Source organism: Papilio polytes, unplaced genomic scaffold, assembly GCF_000836215.1.
Source record: "Papilio polytes unplaced genomic scaffold, Ppol_1.0 DF823958.1, whole genome shotgun sequence".
NCBI lineage: Eukaryota > Metazoa > Arthropoda > Insecta > Lepidoptera > Papilionidae > Papilio > Papilio polytes.
The window spans coordinates 89,550-108,783 of NW_013525246.1; the positions used below are offsets into that span (position 1 = coordinate 89,550).

General features: G+C 36.4%; 2 protein-coding genes across 4 annotated transcripts in view; both read left to right on the plus strand.

Annotated features, from left to right (window-relative positions):
• The first annotated feature begins 1,540 nt into the window (after nt 1-1,540).
• LOC106101704 (beta-1,3-glucan-binding protein-like) lies at nt 1,541-7,689 on the plus strand. 3 transcript variants are annotated; one of them, XM_013281015.1, is made up of 9 exons: nt 1,541-1,654; nt 2,888-3,133; nt 3,629-3,783; nt 4,331-4,482; nt 4,748-4,905; nt 5,098-5,222; nt 5,376-5,499; nt 5,623-5,768; nt 6,523-7,689. In XM_013281015.1, the coding sequence occupies exons 1-9, from the start codon at nt 1,594-1,596 to the stop codon at nt 6,721-6,723; spliced, it is 1,368 nt and encodes a 455-aa protein (XP_013136469.1). In that variant the 5' UTR covers nt 1,541-1,593; the 3' UTR covers nt 6,724-7,689. The 3 variants fall into 3 exon arrangements, with proteins under 3 accessions (XP_013136469.1, XP_013136470.1, XP_013136471.1); XM_013281016.1 differs by having other exon boundaries at nt 1,567-1,998; XM_013281017.1 differs by having other exon boundaries at nt 1,567-1,998; nt 2,894-3,133.
• Nucleotides 7,690-10,657: 2,968 nt separating this feature from the next.
• Nucleotides 10,658-19,234, plus strand: part of LOC106101663 — a 29,310-nt gene continuing 20,733 nt past the window's right edge. Inside the window, 2 exon segments of the mRNA XM_013280971.1 lie at nt 10,658-10,977; nt 10,979-11,480. Coding sequence (XP_013136425.1) covers nt 10,951-10,977; nt 10,979-11,480 — 529 coding nt within the window. The 5' untranslated portion in view covers nt 10,658-10,950.

Genomic DNA, 19,234 nt, shown 5'->3' on the forward strand with positions numbered 1-19,234 from the left:
AGCCAGCGGTCTGAATCCACTGAAATGGAAAGCGACCGCTGCCCATAAACATCCGCAATTGCAGATGCGTTGCCTACCTTGAATTGACGGAGGAGGAGACGCACTGAAAGAGGACATATCCCCTCCCTATGCGTCTCTTCCACCGTCAAATTCCATTTTCCTTCTCATCCTTTCCTCTTAAGAAAAGGGTGGAAAGAGAAAGGGACTACCATTAGGTCTCCGGCACTACACTCATCAGACTGTACGCGGAATTGCTTTTACTTCACGCCTGTTTTCTGTGTGGTCGTGGTATTACATCGGGCGATCCGGCCCATTCGTGCGAAGATGTTAAAGAAAGTGTTAAGCCAGACCTCTATTTTATACTAGCTGTTGCTCAACTTCGAAAAATACAGCCTATGTTACTCACTGATAACGTTTAATAATGGTAAAAGAATTTTTGAAATCCAATAGTTGTTGAGGTATGTTAGTACAATTAATTAAGTGGATGGATTTAAATCCCCAGTCAATCCAATGCTATATTAAAATATAAATCTTTAAAATGCTAGTTTTATGTTTCTTAATAAAATACCTTGAGAAAACCCCGACCAACGTCACGCAGTACTTTATCTTTGTGGTTATCAGCGTTTGTTAAACGTTAATTGATAAAATCAAGAAAACAATTGGGAAAATTATATAGTTTTAAATACCATTCACAACTATAACATAACTAAGTTTCACCCGCGTCTCTGTCTGCTTGAAATTTTAAAATAAATAGTAGCTTATGTGTTCATCCAGACTATCTACATCTGTGCTAAATTTCATCGAGATTCGTTCAGCTGTTTAGGGTACAACCAAGAATGTAATGTGTATAGAAAGTAAGAATATTAGGAAACATGGGTGCCATTAAGATCTAGGTATTTGTAGGGTAGTTTTCAGCTATCATTAAAAGAGTTAATTCATTTTTTATGTCTATTTTGCATCGCTTAGGGGGACCCACCTGGTAACGCCCATGTCAGGAAGTTGTTAGATTCGGAAAGCAGAAGACCATATACAGCAAAAGGCATTGATAAAATCTAGCAGTGGATGATGATAAAACTTGAAATTGCAGTTAAAATATTTATTGTTCTCATATAAAATGACAACATAAGTTACGAGTATTGTGAATTAGCTAACTCCTCTTATCTTGAAATAAATTAAATGCAGTATTTTGTCCTAGAAAACTCTAGACATCGAGTCAAAGACATTAATATATAGAACAGGCATATTTTACACATCATTTGAAATGTTTTTCACCTATCACTAGCGCTATCTGTTGATCATATGTCAATCTAATTAATTTTATATAAATGTTAATACAAGGATACGAGGCGACTGATATAGTACCTTTTAAAGAAAGTACCGTAAGAAAAAAGTTCACTGCCTCGTCTATATATTATTTAAATATCTGCTTCGAGTTCATTCTTCTGAAGAAGTTACGCGTCATACGTCATGAAATTTTATCACAACAAATATGGCCAACACAATAGTGACAGTAACAGTTTCAAAATGGCCGTCTCAACACGAACACGTTTTATTCTAGTGTTAATATTTCTATTATTAGTTCAAAGTTCACCAATGAGGCCAAAACTGACCATTACTGCATTCTATCCAAAAGGATTACGTCTTTTAGTAGAAGGTTACTTTAATTTATAATTACGTGATATTGTTGACATGTCGTGATCAAATGGGCATTTTTTAAACAAAATACAGTAACAAGTTACGTGTTTTAAAATAATGTGAATTGGTTAAGAAAGAAGTATATACCGACAAGGATATCTGTTCTGGGCTTGAGATAAACTAAATTATGACATCTCACACATTGTCGTATGATCATATATCTATATAAATAGATGGGTGATTGTTTTGAAATGACACTTATGCTTATTTCCGACTGAAACGTATTTTTTTATGATATTTACATTATGAGTTCGAAAACTCATCACCGCAACCATCTTTGCTTATATGGCAAAAAAGCAAAATGTTAGTTTGTAGCCTATCCATTTATAGAGGTCAGTGGCTGTATTTGTCTTGTCCTTGTTACTTAATTTCTGATAGATCTAACTGAGATAGCTGTTTTAGCAAAAAAAGGGGAATATTAAAGAAACATTAATTTTTCATCTACAAGCTAAGTAACCGAGTTATCTATACTATACTTATCTGTTTATTATAATTACTAGATATAACGCGCCTCGATAACAAATTACTAAATTATTCTCACACTAGCTTACGCCCGCGACTCCTTCCGCATGGTATTAAAAAAAATACAAAAGTGAGTAGCCTATGAGTTTTTCCAGACTATCATCTACATCTGTTAAGCCGTTTAGGCTACAATTTCTAACAAACACCCATCCATCCATTTAAACTTTCGCATGTATAATATTAGTATGATTTAGAGCGTGCACGCTTGAAACTAAATTATCGCACAACTGTAGTCTCGCTTTGATTCCTATGAGTTTATAAGAAGGTGCACGCTCTACTCGATTTTTAGTTGTGCGACTAAACAGTCGAAGGGCTGCGCAACAGTTGTGGGATAGTTTAGTTAAAGGTAGACTTAGTATTCACTAAGTTTCTTGCTTAATCTTAACTGCAAATTTACAAATTTACATCGACATCTAAATCGGAAGTTATTTCAGAAAGTTTAGATGGATGATTTGATGAATAGGAGTTTGTAGCCTAAAAGACTGAACGGATTTAAATGAAATTTGGTTTAGATGTGGAGGATAGTCTGGAAGAACACATAGGCTACTTACTTTTATTTTTTTCAATTCCACGCGGACGGAGTCGCGCGCGAAAGCTAGTAAAAGATAAATTAAGAATCTACTAACTAAGTAACTTGTAATAAACTCTTCAGTAATATATCATTCTCTAGTTTTAGATGATTCGACACTAATTAACTTCAAATTCAAAGGCAAAATAAAAAGGGCGAACAATAATTGTGACGACGATGAAATTATTGCCAACGTAACAGCATTAACAAACGGGAGATGGGTTTACGAAGATCCTTACGTAAAATTGAAATTCGCTGACGTCATCAACTACGATATCCAGTATCTACATCAATATTATGATAAATATAAAATGTACATGAATTTGAACGTCAAGTATGTTGTACAAGGTAAGATATCTGAAGAATACTAGATTTCTCCCGCGGCTCATCCCGCATGGAATTAAAAAAGCAAGTAGTCTATGTATTCTTCCAGACTATCCTCTACATCTATGCCAAATTTTATTGAGATTTTCAGCAGTTTAGGCTACAAACTGTAACATCCATCTAAACTTTCGCATTTACAATATTAGTAAGAAGTTAGATTAATGCATATGGGTGTCAAAACTATCACAAATTAACCCCTCTAACACCTCTTAGATGGATACGTTGAATTACCAATAACCCTATTTATTAATACTATATCTATACTAATATTATAAAGAGGAATGATTTGTATTTTTGTATGTATTTAATTCACGTAAAAACTACTGGGCCGATTTAAAAACAAATCCTTTAGAAAGGTAATCAATCTGTGAGTGTTTATTATTATTTTTTTAATTTCACGCGGGCGAAGTCGCAAGCAACGTCTATTTAAACTATAAAACCTTTATATGGGTATTCCAGAAATAGTAATTCGGGATGATACTTGGGGTTGTCTGCCTACTGTGACACGACTACGCGTTGGTACCGCGTGCGCTGGCCGGATAATATTCGAGGACAACTTCAATAGTCTCAACGAGGACTTGTGGCAAATCGAACAATACATACCAAGTGAACCTGTAATGTTTATTACTGTAACTAAGATAAAATTAACTGCAACCAACTCGCTCGCGATTTGCATGATAAAAATTGTAGGCGAATGTTATTCTCGCCAGAACTTTTGGTAGCAGTTTCAGTAGCTCCGAGAATTGCGTTAAAGATGATATAAACGACCAAGCGGTATACCTGTAAAATTACCGCTACATGTGACTGCAATAAAGGAGCTGTAAATGGAACCCCGCGTGAAAGGCGACATGATCAAGAAGGGAGTGATGACTGAGATGACGGATGATAGAAAGCTTTGGAGGACGAAAACCCGGCGTGCCGACCCTTCGGGTGTAGGACAAGGCAGGGGAGATGACGATGAAATGGAACACCGTTCATTTGGATAGCATTAAATAGAGTAGACATCGATTGCAATAAAGGACCTGTAAATGGAACTCCGTTCATTTGGATAGAAGATAGGATTAAATAGAGTAAACATGGATATGACAAAGAATCTAAAAGGATAAGATTGAATCGCCGATCTGTTCGCATTAAACATGAATAAAGGTTTATTTCTTCCAGGAGTACTCGTTCGTATCATATCAACGACCACCAAATGCGCAGACTGTGAGGGTACATCGAGGACATTTGCGGATTGAACCAAAACTCCAGCAGGAACAAGAAAACTTCAGTAATGAATCCTTGTGCACTGGATCACTCAATCTCTTTAGCGGGTATCGGAACATATTATTACTTTGTTCCTCTAAGTATAAGATATAGGATACTCTACTAGTGGTGTTTCCAAACCAGTACGACTTAGGATCCTTCAAGAAGCGAGCCTACCATTACCTCAAAAGCCGGCAACACATCTGTAGTTCCCCAGTTACGAATGTCCACGGGCGTCGTTAAGCACCTTGGTGTTCCCACTGCTCCTTTCACCACTTTATTATTAAAAAGAGGAACAAAGTACTTTTAAAACTGAATTTTTATTGTTGGTAGATGTACGAGGACAGCAGAATCGTGCAGCGTGACCGCGACAGGCGCTAGTATACTGCCGCCGGTGGTGAGCGGCCGTCTCACAAGCAAGACCTTCGCATTCACTTACGGCGTTGTTGAAATCAGAGCGAAACTGCCACAAGGAGACTGGCTTTATCCCGGTAATTTTTATTGAATCAACTAGTAGTTAGCGTAGTATCTAGAAATGAAGATGTGTTGGCGAATGTAAGGGAAAAAAACGAAATCGCTTATGCCAAAATGGCTGTTGATGCATATAATATTGTGCAAGAACTACAAGTAATATTCACTATGGTCACATCTAGCGAGGTTTTTTTTTAACTTATATTTTTCAGAAATATTACTGGAGCCTTTACTCAAAAAGTACGGTACGCCTAACTTCGCATCTGGTATCATAAAAATAGCATCGGCACTCGGCAACCGCGAGCTCCGTGACGGACCAAACGAACATGGAAATAAGGTCTGTTTGAACAGGCTACAAAACTGACTAACCCTTAAAGAAAATATTTTGGGTAGGGCTTTTCATTTTTGCACAAATCAAGTTTGTCTACATTAAACTGTTTTTGCAAGGTATTTTTCAGATATAAAACCTTGATGCTTTTATATATTCCAGGTTCTATATGGAGGTCCAATAATGAACTTGGCATGTCGAGATGTGTTGACGGAACGTAAGGAGTTGTACAATGGATCACAGTGGGGAGACGACTTCCACGTGTACAAAGTGCGGTGGACTCCAGGTACACAAGTTATGTTTTGTATCCCTATTTTTATGGCGATCGAACATATTTTGTACTCCTTCTAGCTACCCAATTAATTAAGATAATTTGCTCGATATTAAGGATTTCTTACGGACGTTCTAGATTTGTTAAGCTTTAAAGTGGACGACGAGGACTGGCTGCGCGTGGAGCCAAGGGAAAGCGGTCTTAGCGGCCGCTTTGAACGTTTCTGCAATATTCCTCGGACCTACCTCTCTCAAGGGACTAAGATGGCACCTTTCGATGACCATGTAAGTACATTTGTCACTTTCCAAATAGTACTTTAACCAATAAACCAACCCAGTATATAGCGACCTTCGACTATCTACGCTCCCTTTTACATCTTAAGAAGGGGGTGACTGAAAGCCAGCTCGACACTGGATCAACCAGTATCGGTTAAGCTGAGCCTCCCCCTTTTGCCATCTGTAACAATTTTTCGTGTATGTTTTTTATTTTGTACAACTCTGTGTATACTTTTGGTTGGCAATAAAGAGATTTTTTATTTATTTATTAAACTTACGTACTTAAACAGCAGAGCGTCGGTGGCTCAGTGGTTTAAGCACTTGACTTGTAATCTACAGGTCTTGGGTTCGAATCCCGCCATGTACCAATGTGATTTTCGATTTTTCGAAATTTAATATGTACATAGTTTAACCGACGTTCTTACGGTGAAGGAAAACATCGTGATGCAACCTGCACATTTCGGCGTAGAAATTCAAAGATATGTGTGAAGTCAACCAACCCGCACTGGGCCAGCGTGGTTGACTATGGCCTAGTCACCCCTTATTAGGGTAGGCTCAAAGCCCCTCGGTGGGGACATGTAGTGAGCTGGTGAAAAAAAAAAAGAAAAAACTTAAACAGCTTCAAGCATTATGACTACTTAAAGATGCTCAGTAAACTATTTGAACTGTTCCTGTAGAGCTGCCTTTAATTTTTCTAGAAGTTGGCGACCTGACAGTATTTAAAAACATAAAATCAAGTTTTAGTTTCTTAACTTACTTCCAGTTCCAATTAACGCTGGGCGTGGCTGCTGGAGGGATCACGGAGTTCAAAGATGGCGTTATCACAGGGGACGGTCACCCGAAGCCCTGGAGCAACCGGAATAGGAAAGCTAGCTACAACTTCTGGAGGGACTTGCCAGCCTGGCAACCTACATGGCGACAGCCCGCTCTACTAGTGGATTATGTCAAAGTTACTGCTCTGTAAGAAAACGTAAGACGATATCGTTTTTGTAAATATCATTGATAACACGATAATAGTGCAGCTTCTAGGTCCCTGCAGTTTTGTCAGACTAGTCGAATTCAAGTGTCAGTGGTCGCCTTTGCACATTAGTGCAAAAGCGTGGTGACATTCACCTTAACATAAAGGATCTTTTTCAAACAGAATGTGTTTCTATAATCAAACTAATTGTAATGCGAATGTTAATGAGGTTGGATGGATGTTTGTTAGTTTGTAGCCTAACGCTGAACGGATTTCGATAAAATTTGATATAGGTGTAGAAGATAGTCTGGAACATAGAGGCTACACTTGTTTTTTCTCAATTCCGCGTGTACGGAGTCGCGGGCAAGCTAGTTGTAAATAATTGTGACTAATGTCTGTTTTCACGGACCAGCCCTTTTGATACATAAGAATATTGTTGTGTCTTCAGTTAAGGGTCTCCTTTAATGTAAATAAAAGTATAGTATAAGTATAAATAAAAGTACAATTATGAACTTAGGTGATACCTACACGTTGTTAATAACAATATTCGTAATAACTTAAAAAAAACAATGTCCCGTTTTGAGTTGAAAAAATATACGGTCACGTTTTACACCTAGTCGCACAGGTTGATTAGTTTTGTAACTTTTTTTCTGCATAATCAAATGTCATTATAAAATAAGACTACGTCATCAGTGACGTCACGCGGCACATTATCGCCTCTGACGTATTTAACTCTTGCGTATATCGCATCTAAAATAAACTTGATATTTAGGTTTCGATCGAACGCGTTGGTTTATTATTTTGAAATAATATTTCACATAGAAACTAACGTAAGGATAACAGAGTAAAGTAATGAGTTTTACTTAACTTGCGTAATATTCCTGTGTGTTCTTGTGTCCAAGAGGGGACCAATTGGACGACACAAAGTGATTATTTATATAAATATTTTAATTGGTTCATCATCACCAGCTCACTGTATGTCCCCACCGAGGGGCACGGATCCTACCCTAATAAGGGGTGACTAGGCCATAGTCAACCACGCTGGCCGAGTGCGGGTTGGTTGACTTCACACATATCTTTGAATTTCTTCGCCGATATGTGCCGGTTGCATCACGATGTTTTCCTTCACCGTAAGAACGTCGGGTAAATTATGTACATATGAAAATTCGAAAATCACATTGGTACATGGCGGGATTCGAACCTAAGACCTGTGGATTACAAGTCAAGTGTTCAAACCACTGAGCCACCGACGCTCGTTTTAATTGGTTACTACTTGATTTATTAGTTTTTTATTTGCTATCACGGATTGACTTCCATCACGCTAAACCAACATTATGCGATAAATTCGATTACAATAATTCACTTTGAAACATGCAAATCGTTTACGATAAACGTGGCAACTGTGTGGGATCAAAACTAATCACCGAACAATTGTGAAGTTCGTCTTTTTATAATCTGACTAGATGTATTAAATTCATTTTTAATTAATAGACAAAAAAAACGAGAATGATCTGTTGTTCGCATCCACGACTTGATCTGTAGTTCATCTAATCTGAAACTCCAAAACACTAGACAGTCTGCTTTAGAGTGTGAGGTCACTAAAACTAAATTATCGTACAACTGTTTTTCTTGCTTTTATTCCTCTAAACTTATATGGAGGTGCGCACACTACTCGAGTTTTAGTACAAACAGTTGAATTGTCTGCGAAACAATCGACAGTCGCACAACAGTTGTGTAAAAGTTTAGTCGGAGTATTCATTAACACTTGGTCTAGAAATGCTATCACGTGAATCTTAAGGCAAGCAGTGTGATAATTCGCTTTTGAATACGAGACGAAGGCCGATGGAAAATAGTCGGTTTGTGTTTCTATTCCCGGCTGCCGGCGAACGCATAATTTTTAAATTTGTTTACACGACGCCGCGCCGACCGCCCCGGCTTGTTTATACGATATTAATAATACATTTCGATAATTTCCCGATTAATTTATCTTTGTTTTTTCACAAAACAAGCGAACACTGTTATTGTAGGTACTTACTTTTAGTTTTAACGCGATTGATCTCCGTGTTATAGTACTTTTTGACCTTAAATATCCTTTCATCATCTTTTCAATTTGCTTAGAATTAAAAAATGTTATACATTAATTAATAGTTACTGATTGTCAATGTTCCTTTCTAATGGTGAAAAATACTTGTAATCGGTCCCGTAGTTTTTGAATTTATTCGTTACATCCAAAAAACAAATCTTTCTTGTTTAAAATATTAGCATGGAAGGAAAAAGTTAATCGATCACATTAATATTTGAAAAAAAAAAGGATTAATTATGCGAGGTTATGACCCAAAATTTCGTCGATTTGAGTTGAACTATTTAACTACGTCGTAGTCTTTGACTCCAAAAATCAAACAAAAAATTGGAACCCACGTGCAAGCATTACCTTTCGGTTAAAAAAGGAATTATCATAATCGGTCCACTAGCGGCGAAGTTATGCCGTAACACACATAATAAAAAAAAATAAAAAAAAACATACAGACGTCTTGAGTACCTCCTTCTTTTGGGAAGTCGGTCAAAAAATAGTAAAAATACAGCCTATGTCACTCAGTGATAACATAGCTTTTTAATGGTGCAAGAAATTGAGACCGGTCGAGTAGTTTTTGAGTTATTTCAATACATACAAAAATACAAATCTTTCCTCTTTATAATATTTGTATATATTAGTATAGACTACAAGACTCAAGAAAGTGAAGAAATTCGGCTTAAAAGTGCCAAGCAGTCAAAATATCTTAACATATTTAACTCAGTGTCAAATACATAACACACTTTCATGTGAAATTTATAAAAGAGATGAAAGGTAAGGTCCGTTTCATGTAATTATATTGAGAATTGATTTATGAATTTTTCACACTATGTGCCAAGAAATTTTGATTCATACCCACGGTTAGACGGAAATAAACGAATCAGGGGTTTTTTTTTCAAAGAATTAGTTATTTCTAAATGAATATGTTAGGATTTTAATTCGATTTACAGTAAAAATCTACCATATTATTAAATTTTCTTAATCCCGTATCCATTTTCGGTATAGCACAACAAATTTTCTTCAACAATTCAAGTAATCATACTTAGAGCCTGTCCCATCACTAGCTGATAAAATGACGTCACTGAAAGATAAGGTAACAAAATCCGATGTTCCCATCACATATTTTACACGTTGGATTGTTATCAGACCACAGAATTTTGTGGACCCTTAATATTATAAATGCGAAAGTTTAGATGGATGGATGTTTTTTAGAAGTTTGTTTGTTTGGTTAAACGGCTCAACGGATTTCGATGAAATTTGGTATAGATGTAGAGGATAGTCTGGAAGAACACATAGGTAATCACTTTTGTTTTTTAATTCCTCGCGGTCGAAGTAGCGGGCGAAAGCTGGTAAATTTATATTATTGTACCTTTATTTTTAATTCACTAAATATGTCAGAAAGACTATAAATTTTCTACATGAAAATAAATACCAACCCGCAGTGGGTCAGTGTGGTGGACTATGGCCTAGTCACCTTAGGTTAGTCCCCGAGCCCCATAGTGGACGTATTATGAGGTGATGATAATTTTACTTTGTTTATTCGTCTTTAAACTTATAACGATTGTTTTGATATCTTCAGCAATACAGCAAAGCTTTCCCTCGACTTAACTAATTCTAAGTAAAGTTGAATTTATGATTCTCAAGTAAAGTTTAAGTTATGATTCTCAAGTAAAGTTTAAGTCGGTTTGCGAAACTTGAAACCCGTGAAATACGAGTTAACCGGCTTTAAGTCTCTACATAATCTTTACTTGTTTGTTTTAAATTAGAAGTTTAATTATTCATTACTTTCTGACTTTATTTTCTTTTCAGAATTATGTATATTTATCTTATTTACTAGAAAAATGATTATATCACACTCGTTACGTTCACTGTTTTTTTAATTATTTCATAAAAGATTTTTCTTAACTCTATGACTTCATTTATTAAAGTGAGATGTTATTGTACTGCTGTCGATACATTATTAAACTTTATTTATCTATCGTAGTGGTCATGCCTTAAAAGCTATACCGTGCCTGAACTGTCCGGCCGCCTGAGCGGACGCGGGGATAGACTATTATTCCTATAATCAAATCCCTTCTCTTCATATCCATGCAGAGAAATGCTTTGACAAAGCTCTCACACGAATTAGTCGCATTAAAAACTACTACGGTCGCGCAAATCCGATGCAACAAGTAAGCCCCCGGGGGCGCCGGCGGGGCAGGGCCGGGGAGAGGCGGGGCGCGCCTGAAAACTGAAACGTTCAGTATCGTCGCGACTATGGCTACGGACGGACGCACGAAGCGCTCGCAGTCGATATGCGCTCCCGCCTCCGCGAGTATGGAAGCGCTGGCCGCGCCGATGGAGACGACGCCGGCGCCGCGGCGCAGGCCGGCCGCACGGTCGCAGTCGGCGCGCATCACCGGCGGCCGCAGCGTACGCCACCGCCGCCAGCAACAACAGCAGCAGCAGCTGGACCGTGAGACCCGCGCACGCTACAGCTCCGAACCTCGGCTAGCGGATGCCGAGACCCCGCCGCAGGTGCGCCGGCAGGCGTCCGCTCGCCGCCGCCCGCCACCCGCTCAGCACGCCGCGCACGCCCAGCCTCGCCGCTCCAACGCTTTCTTGGACGTGCCGCGCGCCGCGCACCCGCCCGACGATGAGCCCGACGAGGACTCTTACCGACTCCGCACATTTAACACCACGCAAAAAGGAGGTCAGTGCTACGACGTTCATTCACCTCCGTAACGTTTAATTTTAAACACGTGACATGATCACCTTTTTAAATACGCGATGAAAATTTTGGCAATCGTCCGGAGCGGTCTGCGGCGGAGTGTTTTCCCTCGTGATGGGTTGTGGGGCGCCGCCGAGCCGAGTGTGTGCTACACATTACCCAGTGTACAGCATAGCACGAACGTTCACGACTGTCTGTTGTGAATCATGCCCGAGTGTTTCGTTTATGAGGGCGACATAAATCAGAGCCGATACAAGCTTTCGCGTTTACTTTTGAGGTAAAAATAAATCTGGTCGACGGTGAAACTGTAAACATCATAAAATCTGCCAGAGATTTTGAGATTTTTAATAAAATTACACAATTCACCTTTTTATATTTGTATGAGTGATTGCCGAAACGATAGGTTGAACAAGATGTTGCGTTAAGATCAACATGTGTTATGCCTGATTTCACATCATGCTGACTGACATACCGCCTCTACGTTATTTTAGATACTGATTTATTAGAAATTATCTTTGGTGGATATTTTCGAATGTGTCTTTACAATCATAACCAAAAATGCGAAAAAAACTGGCATCAGCTTTAAAATTGAATAAAGTTTTCAACTCATGTACTACGTATTGGAAACAAATTTCTTAAAAAGTTTAAGTAGAGATTAAGGATACAGCTTAGGCATAATATTTGTTTAATATTAACTTAGATGATTTTATTAATCCAAATGTTTAAGTTTCAAGTTTGTCTTCATAATTAATATTAAAGGAAGATTTATTAACAAACTTCCAAACTCCAAATCTTAATGGGTGTAAAATACATTTTAATAAGATTCCCGCTTCAAAATTTGTTTATCCCGTAATTGAAATATGAGGGGTTATCAACCTTTGGTATAATATTTGATGATTACGACTTCAACACTATATCTTAATTTACATTTTGTATGTTCGTACTATACAATGAAAATGATACTAGCGGTAGTCCTTTTCTTGGGTACGAAACATTTTTTTAATTCCTAATAGATTATAGATATTTCTAATAAATTCTAAGCTAATATTAAAATATCTAAATGTTATTCCATACTAACTGTGACATGTATTTTTAAATCGATGAAGTAGTTTTTGAGTTAATTCGATGCAAAAAAATATTTTTCTAAATTATTTATGAAATTTTGATAAATATGAAGGACAATATTTAATGGAAAATATTCGGATTATCATTTTTTTATTGTTGAAACTTCTAACAAATTCTTGCTATTATATTTCATACTAGCTGTTACTCGCGACTTCATCTGCGTAAAATTTTAAATAATATACCCAATGAAAACATAATAATGGTAGAAATTTTAAATAGGGCCAGTAGTTTTTGAGTTATTTCAATACATACAAAAACACAAATATTTCTTCTTTATAATATTGGTATAGATAGATAACATAAGTTTTTTTTATTTACTAGGAAACTATAACATATTTAAGCAGTGTACACGCTTTGTAATTAAATTATTACGTCATAGTTTCCTACACGTTGGAGAAACCCCCGTGGTGCTAATTACGCCTACACTGCGTTTATTAGGAAATTAATTAATTTCATATTAAATGTTAATTATTTTATTGTAGGGTAACAACCGCTTACATTTTCATTTGATATCAGAATTACATTTATAGCCGTTTTTAACGTAAAGCCCGTTGCAAACGCTCAGTTCTAACTGAACAGTTCGACCCTTCCAGTATTTTTTATACAAAAAGATGGAAAACATGCAAACGGCCACCTAAATCCGCCAAAAAGTCGAAGCGACCGCTGCCCATAGACATCCGCAATTGCAGATGCGTTGCCTAAATAGACGAAGGAGAAGACGCACATAAAGAGGACATTTCCCCATCCTACGCATCTCCTCCACCGTCAAATCCACTTTCCCATCCACCCTTCTCTTAAAGAAAAGGGTGGGACGGGAAAAGGACTAAAATTGGGACTCCGGCACCACACTCATAACACGAAACGCGAAATTCCTCTTCACGCCTGCCTTCTGTGTGGTCGTGGTACACCGGGCGAACTGACCCATTGGTGCGAAGATGTTAAAGCGGGCTCTACTACTGTATAACTGTCAGTATGCAAAAGGATTAACAAGCGAAAAGTTGCATTTAAGATGCTTGGTTTTATATCTTACGTTTAAGGATGAAATAATTAGTTAAATGTTTTCTAAGTAGTTTTAATGACCTTGAGTAATTGATTAAAATCGTTACGTCTTTTAGTTAAGTAGTTTAGTTTTCTCGCGTCAAAGTTGTAATTTCACTTATAAATAAAATAAGTATGAAGATTATACCCAAATCCCTCAAGGAATTCACAAAGGATGCCTTTAATATGCCTTCTGATACCCAAGATTGTTGTACAAATCGCTTCAATACAAATGTATTGAAAATTATGAGATGTAAAAATCTTTTATATCAAATCTGAATAAATCATTCTATTAATATCAAATGTGAATGTTTGTATTTATTTATATTATAATCTGGCAAAAAGCAAACATCCACCAGTATTCGCCGAAATAGCGAAGCGACCCCTGTCCATATACATCCCCGATTGCAGTAATCGACGTAAGAGAAAACTGGACATGAAATATATATTCTGACGAGCTGTTGCCCGCGACTTCGTCCGCGTGGTATTAGAAAACATACAAACTATATAAATTACAAAAAGTTACGTATCCGTCGGGAACCGGACATTTCCCGGGGATGAAGCTCATCCCATGTGTACTCCAGACTTTGTTTTATATCTGTGCCAAATTTCAATAAGATATGGTGCACCGTTGCAGAATGATCGAGTAAACATTAAAAAACTAAATTTATGAATCCCACGGGAACCGTAACTATTCCCGGGATAAAAAGTAGCCTATGTGTTCTTCCAGACTATGCTCTAAACCTGTGCCAAATTTCATGGAGATCCGTTCAGCCGTTTAGGCTACAAACGCTAACAAACATCCATCCATCCATCCATCCATCTATCCCTCCATCCATCCATCTAAACTTTTGCATTTATAATATTAGTAAGATTGTCTTATATGTCTAGCACTACAACATATTGTCGAAATCAACAATCGTTCGGTAACACAATGAAAATAACATTTTTATAAATTCTCCTGACAAATGGTTATAATCTAAACGTAACATTATAAGAAATGTTTAATATCTAAATATGATATAAGGAAAGATGTTAAGCGAAATGGAAAAGATGCCTCAAATGAATTGAGGTAAAATTTAATAAGAATTCTGCACGTCTTTTAGAATAAACGTTTGAGGGGAAAATATCACATGTTTTCGTTTCATTTGGGTTATTACATTTCAAATGAGACATTGGAAGATGTATCAAAATAATTGAAAACCGAAAAATTACCGAATCTTAAAAAAGATAATTTAAGTATTTTAGTCCACAAAATCGACTTTGACGTCTAGACTGCTTATTAGATACTAAGTGTAGTGCTAACAATAATAAGGTTCGTAGTATTTTGGAGTCTCCACTATCCTCCGATTAAGTCCATATTCTCTTATGGCCGGTTTCCCAGCTACATTTAACCTTTCATTACTGTTTTCGATTCGATAACTTCACGAAATGCGTTTCCGAACTACGTAACTTGGGTTTCACTCCGTTTAATCTTAGTTCAATTTTACTATTGGATCACTAAGTAACGTTAAAATAAACTTAAGAAACCCAGCATTAGGCAAAGAGATCTATCTAAAATTTCTATCTTTATTTTCTTGATTTAGAGTAATAAAAACTATTAGAATCGATATGAGTCAAGAGATACCACTTTATATTTTGTAGCTGAAATAAATCGTTTGATTTGTACATCCGTGATATCAAATTTCGATGTTGACGGAGAACAAATATAATTTTAATCTGCGTCAGAGCAGGAAGGGTTCGGAATATATAATTTTACAATATAAAAATCTGATGTTTATTTGTCTTTTATTAGATTTTATATCGAACTTCAATAGTGAATAGAATGTTTTCTCGATTACTATGTTAAAGTATATCTTTAGTATTATAAAAAGGAAACATTTGTTTTTGTATGTATTGAAATAACTCATAATTTACTGGACCAATTTCAAAAATTATTTCACCAATAAAAAGCTACATTATCAGTGAGTAACATAGCTAATGTAACAATTAATCAAAATAAATATTAATCAAACATTGACAACGCTTGTGTGTTATCATCACCATCATCACCAGCTCACTATACGTCCCCACCGAGGGGCTCGGAGCCTACCCTAATAAGGGGTGACTAGGCCATAGTCAACCACGCTGGCCAAGTGCGGGTTGGTTGACTTCACACATATCTTTGAATTTCTTCGCCAATATGTGCAGGTTTCATCACGATGTTTTCCTTCACCGTAAGAACGTCGGGTAAATTATGTACATATGAAAATTCGAAAAATCGAAAATCACATTGGTACATGGCGGGATTCGAACCCAAGACCTGTAGATTGCAAGTCAAGTGTTCAAACCACTGAGCCACCGACGCTCCTATGTGTGTGTGTTATCAATTATTATTAAAAATATAAAAATTAATTTTATTACATCACTAGCTGTTGCGTGACTTCGTCCGTGTGAAATTAAAAAACACCGAAAAATATAGCTTATATTACTCACAGATAAATCACCTTTCTAACGATGAAAGAATTTTAAAAATCGGTATAGTAATTTTTGAATTATATCAATACGTACAAAAATACAATTTTCCTCTATACAATATTAGTAAAGAGAACATCAGTATACCTTTGCTATTAAAATGTGTTTAAATGCTTTTTGTATATATTTATTCGTTAGCAGGCTTTAAGGATATAACTCTGACAGCTAAGGCCAAACAAATAGAACCTTTCAACCTCAACCCCGTTTTAACCCTTGTTATTATTTTGTGATAGATCGTATTTTGCATTACTATGATTTTTTATATATTCATTTTACCTCCATACATATACCTCTTAGAGCAGGGGTGACCAACATTTATGAAACAAAGTGCCATTTTTTAAAGAAATGTTTATGGTGGTCTTAGAAGTGCCATCGAATTTTGACTGCGATTATCACGTCAATTCCATGGTGCACTTAGTTTATACTTTTTTGTAGTGTTTTTATGATAAGCGACACGCCAAAAATATTATGTCGTGTGCCATTTATTGCGTGCCAGTGGTTCGCCACCCCTGTAGATATTACTAAAGCTTATTTAAAAGCCAACTGAATGAATTTCATATGAAAAGAATCGACATGCAATGTGATATTTAAATATATTTTCAGTAGTATTCATTTATGTTATTTATTCATATGCGTTTAAATATGGTTCTTGAAGTAAAGCGTTGAATAGCGCGAGCTTTCCGTAGCAAAGCTCAAGTGAAGCTTTGGATCTCAGCTATGTTGGAGCGCAGTTACGCGAGCAGTAAGTGAACCTCGAGTTAACACAAAGACTGGCTTACTATTCATGTTTTAATTGTAAACTTAACTTGTTTAAAATGTTTTAAAAGATTTATACTAAACACAGAAGACATTTTTTTTTTCAAGGACCGTTATATTAAAAAGAAATCACATTTATTTAGAGTGATTTGTCGATAATTTGCCAAAATAACAACCGCTGACTAAAAACATCCGCATTTAGAGATGCATTGCCTCAATCAGCAGAGGAGAGGACGCACAGAAAGAAGATACTACCCTACTATTTTGTGACCACCTGGACTTTAGTGCCCCATTCGCTATCCATTCTGCAGCCAATATGGCCGGTCTATCGCCACTTACGGTCTTCAATTCTTCGGTAAATGTCGTGCCTTCGTTCTGCTGCAAATCACATTATTGGAGATAGATTTTGAGCATTGCTCTTTCTATTGAAAGACTTTGAGACGTCTAATCTTGTCAGTTATGAGCCATTTCCAAGTTCTGTAGGACATCACTGGCACTCCTCAAAGAAGTTTTGACATTGCGTTTAATGTTCACAAGTTTGTATACCGATATAAATGTAAAACAACTCCCTGCCGCTTCACAGAAACCCTACGAGGCAAATTAAATCAATTAATTTGCGCGATATACGAACATAGATACTTAATGAAATTTGGACAGATTGCAAGATACAAATCTATACTATTATAATAAAGCGTAAACACACACTTCTTTGTTGCCTAAGATGTCAGTACTTACAGCATATTTTTTAATAATTACTTTTTTAATAAATAGCCCTACACTTACTTCCCGCTTTAGGCTACATTTATATTTTCACGCTATTAAACTTAGTTGGTATATAAATTAGATAAAAACCCTAATGTGGGAAAGAGACCATAAGTTGCTGCCAACATGAAGGAAGCAAGATTTCCATGGTGTGTCATCATATCATGTCATTTTGACATTTGCAATTGATAAATTAACAAATGTAAACGATAAAATGAAGTTTTTATAATTACCTGCCGATGAAGCCGCATGGGAACAGCTAGTATACGATTCAAAGAAACAATTGCTTGTGTAAGTATTCCAATATGAGTATCTAAAATGAAAACTACATTTTCGTCGATTAAAAACCGCTTAACGAATAAATATTTATTTAATAGAGGTAAATTACATTCTTCACGTATAAGGATGTTTTACACAGACGGACGGTGTTATATTTTATATGTTCATTGTAGATGTAACAAGTAATTTCATTCCACGGGGACAATTTATGTAAATCCAGAATCCGCGCAGGGATTGCTGAACGAGATCCCTGGACGAGGTGAGTGGCTCGGCAGATATTGTATGTTCACAACACAGTTTATTAAATAAATCAAATCTGAAACGATTCAATGGATTTTTTACACTTTAATAACTTACCATGAAACGAGACTTAGATTAACCTCTGAAATCGATGAAGGGTAAGAAAAAGACTTAGCGAAGTCCTATCTATTATTTTTATTTTTGTATATCAAAAGAAAAATTCCAGATTTCGGGAAGATGATGTATTTGCGTTGCTGATAACGATAATAATTTAAACAAATTTTGTCTTTCTGTCCGCACGCCGCGTTTGTTCCGGGTAATCTCTGAAACGGCTGGACTAATTCCGACCGGACTTTCACTGAAGGGTAGCTGACATAGGCAGGCTTATTATAGGCTACTTTTTATCTTAACATTACGCGAACGAAATTGCGGACAGGCTAGTAACGTATAAACTCAAAAACTGGACCTATTTCTAAAATTATTTTGCCACTAGCTGTTCCCGTGCGATTTCATCAGCATAAAATTATTTTACTGTTTACATTTGACAAATTGTCAATTGCAAATGTCAAAATGACATGACATGACAAACCTTGGCAATCTTGCTTCCTTGATGTTAGTAGCAACTTATGGTCTCTTTCCCACGTTAGGGTTTTCATCCAAAATATTTACCCTATAAGTTTAATAGCGTGAAAATATATAGTCTAAAGCGTGACGTAAATGTAGGGCTTTTTATTAAAAAAAGAACTATTAAAAAAACTGTAATTGCTGACATCTTAGGCAACGAAGAAGTGTGTATTTACGGTTTATTATAATGGAATAGATTAGAAAGCTTTATCACTAAGTAACAAAGCCTATACTTATTATAATTTTTTTTTAATTCAACCCTGACACAGTCGCAAGCAAAAAGCTCTATAATATAAAAACGAAATTTCAAAACATCATTTAAATAAAACGTTACCCCAACTCGGCTATAACTGTATGATTTGTTAACATTAACGACTTTATAAAGCAAAATTCGCGTC

Excerpts from the sequence above, each read along its gene's own strand:
- LOC106101704 (XM_013281015.1), top strand. The coding sequence starts at position 1,594 with ATGAGGCCAAAACTGACCATTACTGCATTCTATCCAAAAGGATTACGT. Across the intron at positions 3,784-4,330 it reads AATACATACCAAGTGAACCT|GAGTACTCGTTCGTATCATA; the intron begins GTAATGTTTATT and ends TATTTCTTCCAG. Across the intron at positions 4,906-5,097 it reads AGGAGACTGGCTTTATCCCG|AAATATTACTGGAGCCTTTA; the intron begins GTAATTTTTATT and ends TATATTTTTCAG.